Source organism: Carlito syrichta, unplaced genomic scaffold (assembly GCF_000164805.1).
Source record: "Carlito syrichta isolate Samal-C Ts95f unplaced genomic scaffold, Tarsius_syrichta-2.0.1 Scaffold301929, whole genome shotgun sequence".
NCBI classification, from domain to species: domain Eukaryota; kingdom Metazoa; phylum Chordata; class Mammalia; order Primates; family Tarsiidae; genus Carlito; species Carlito syrichta.
This window is the reverse complement of record NW_007246025.1, coordinates 285,149-285,859: the sequence shown is the minus strand read 5'-3', so window position 1 is coordinate 285,859 and position 711 is coordinate 285,149. Positions and strand designations below refer to the sequence as shown.

Below are 711 nucleotides of genomic sequence, written 5' to 3'. Positions count from 1 at the left end.
TGCGCCCATGTCCCGCCCGGGGAGGGGGAAGCTCGCGCGGCCGAGCGCGAATTGTGTCGGTCCGCGGAGCCCGAAGGGGACTCCCCGCGGGCCCGGGGTGGAGCGGATGAAGCCGCCCGGCGCCGGGACCCGCCGCGAGGAGGGCCCCGCGAGCAGACGAGTGAATGAATGAAAGGAGCTGGGAACCCGGCGTGCGCGGGAAGCCGCCGGAGAACACCCACTGGAGGAGGCGTCTCCTCCGGGCCTGTGAGACGCGGCCGAGGTTCCCAGGACCCCTCCTCCCGCGCCCGGCCCCGCCTCCTGACCCCTCCGTTCCCCGTCCCCGTAGTAATCCCCTCCGGTTTTCCTCAGTCTCCGCGTCCGTCCCTCAGGGCGCGTCCCAAAACCCGGATAGCCGGAGCGCTCCCCATGGACCCCACGGACGGCTCGCCCGCGGAGGGGCCGCCTGCGCATGCTCCATCGCTCGGGTAGGTTTCCAGGGCAGGCGGCGGGCAGGATCCCCGACTCCGCGGGCGGCGCGAGGCGTCTGGCTCTCCGCGGCGGCTGCGAGGGGAGAAGGCGCGCGGGGGCTGGGTGGAATCGAGGCGTGAGGAAAAAGGGAAGGGGCGGGGGAGAGGGACCAGGGAAGGCGTCGGGGGGAGTCTCGCGAGGGTTGGAGTTTTGGCGAGAGTTTGTGGAAGATGGCGCCTGTTGTGACAGGGTAAGTCTGGG

General features: G+C 72.0%; 1 protein-coding gene across 3 annotated transcripts in view; it reads left to right on the top strand.

Moving 5' to 3' along the window:
• Positions 1-297: 297 nt before the first annotated feature.
• RBPJ (recombination signal binding protein for immunoglobulin kappa J region) overlaps positions 298-711 on the top strand; it is a 116,654-nt gene continuing 116,240 nt past the window's right edge. For 2 of the 3 annotated variants that reach the window (XM_008055688.1, XM_021711202.1), the window contains exon 1: positions 459-700. In XM_008055688.1, the coding sequence (XP_008053879.1) occupies positions 681-700 (20 nt within the window). In that variant the 5' untranslated portion in view covers positions 459-680. Of the gene's footprint in view, positions 701-711 lie in introns of all 3 variants that reach the window. The other variant, XM_021711201.1, reaches the window with a different exon arrangement.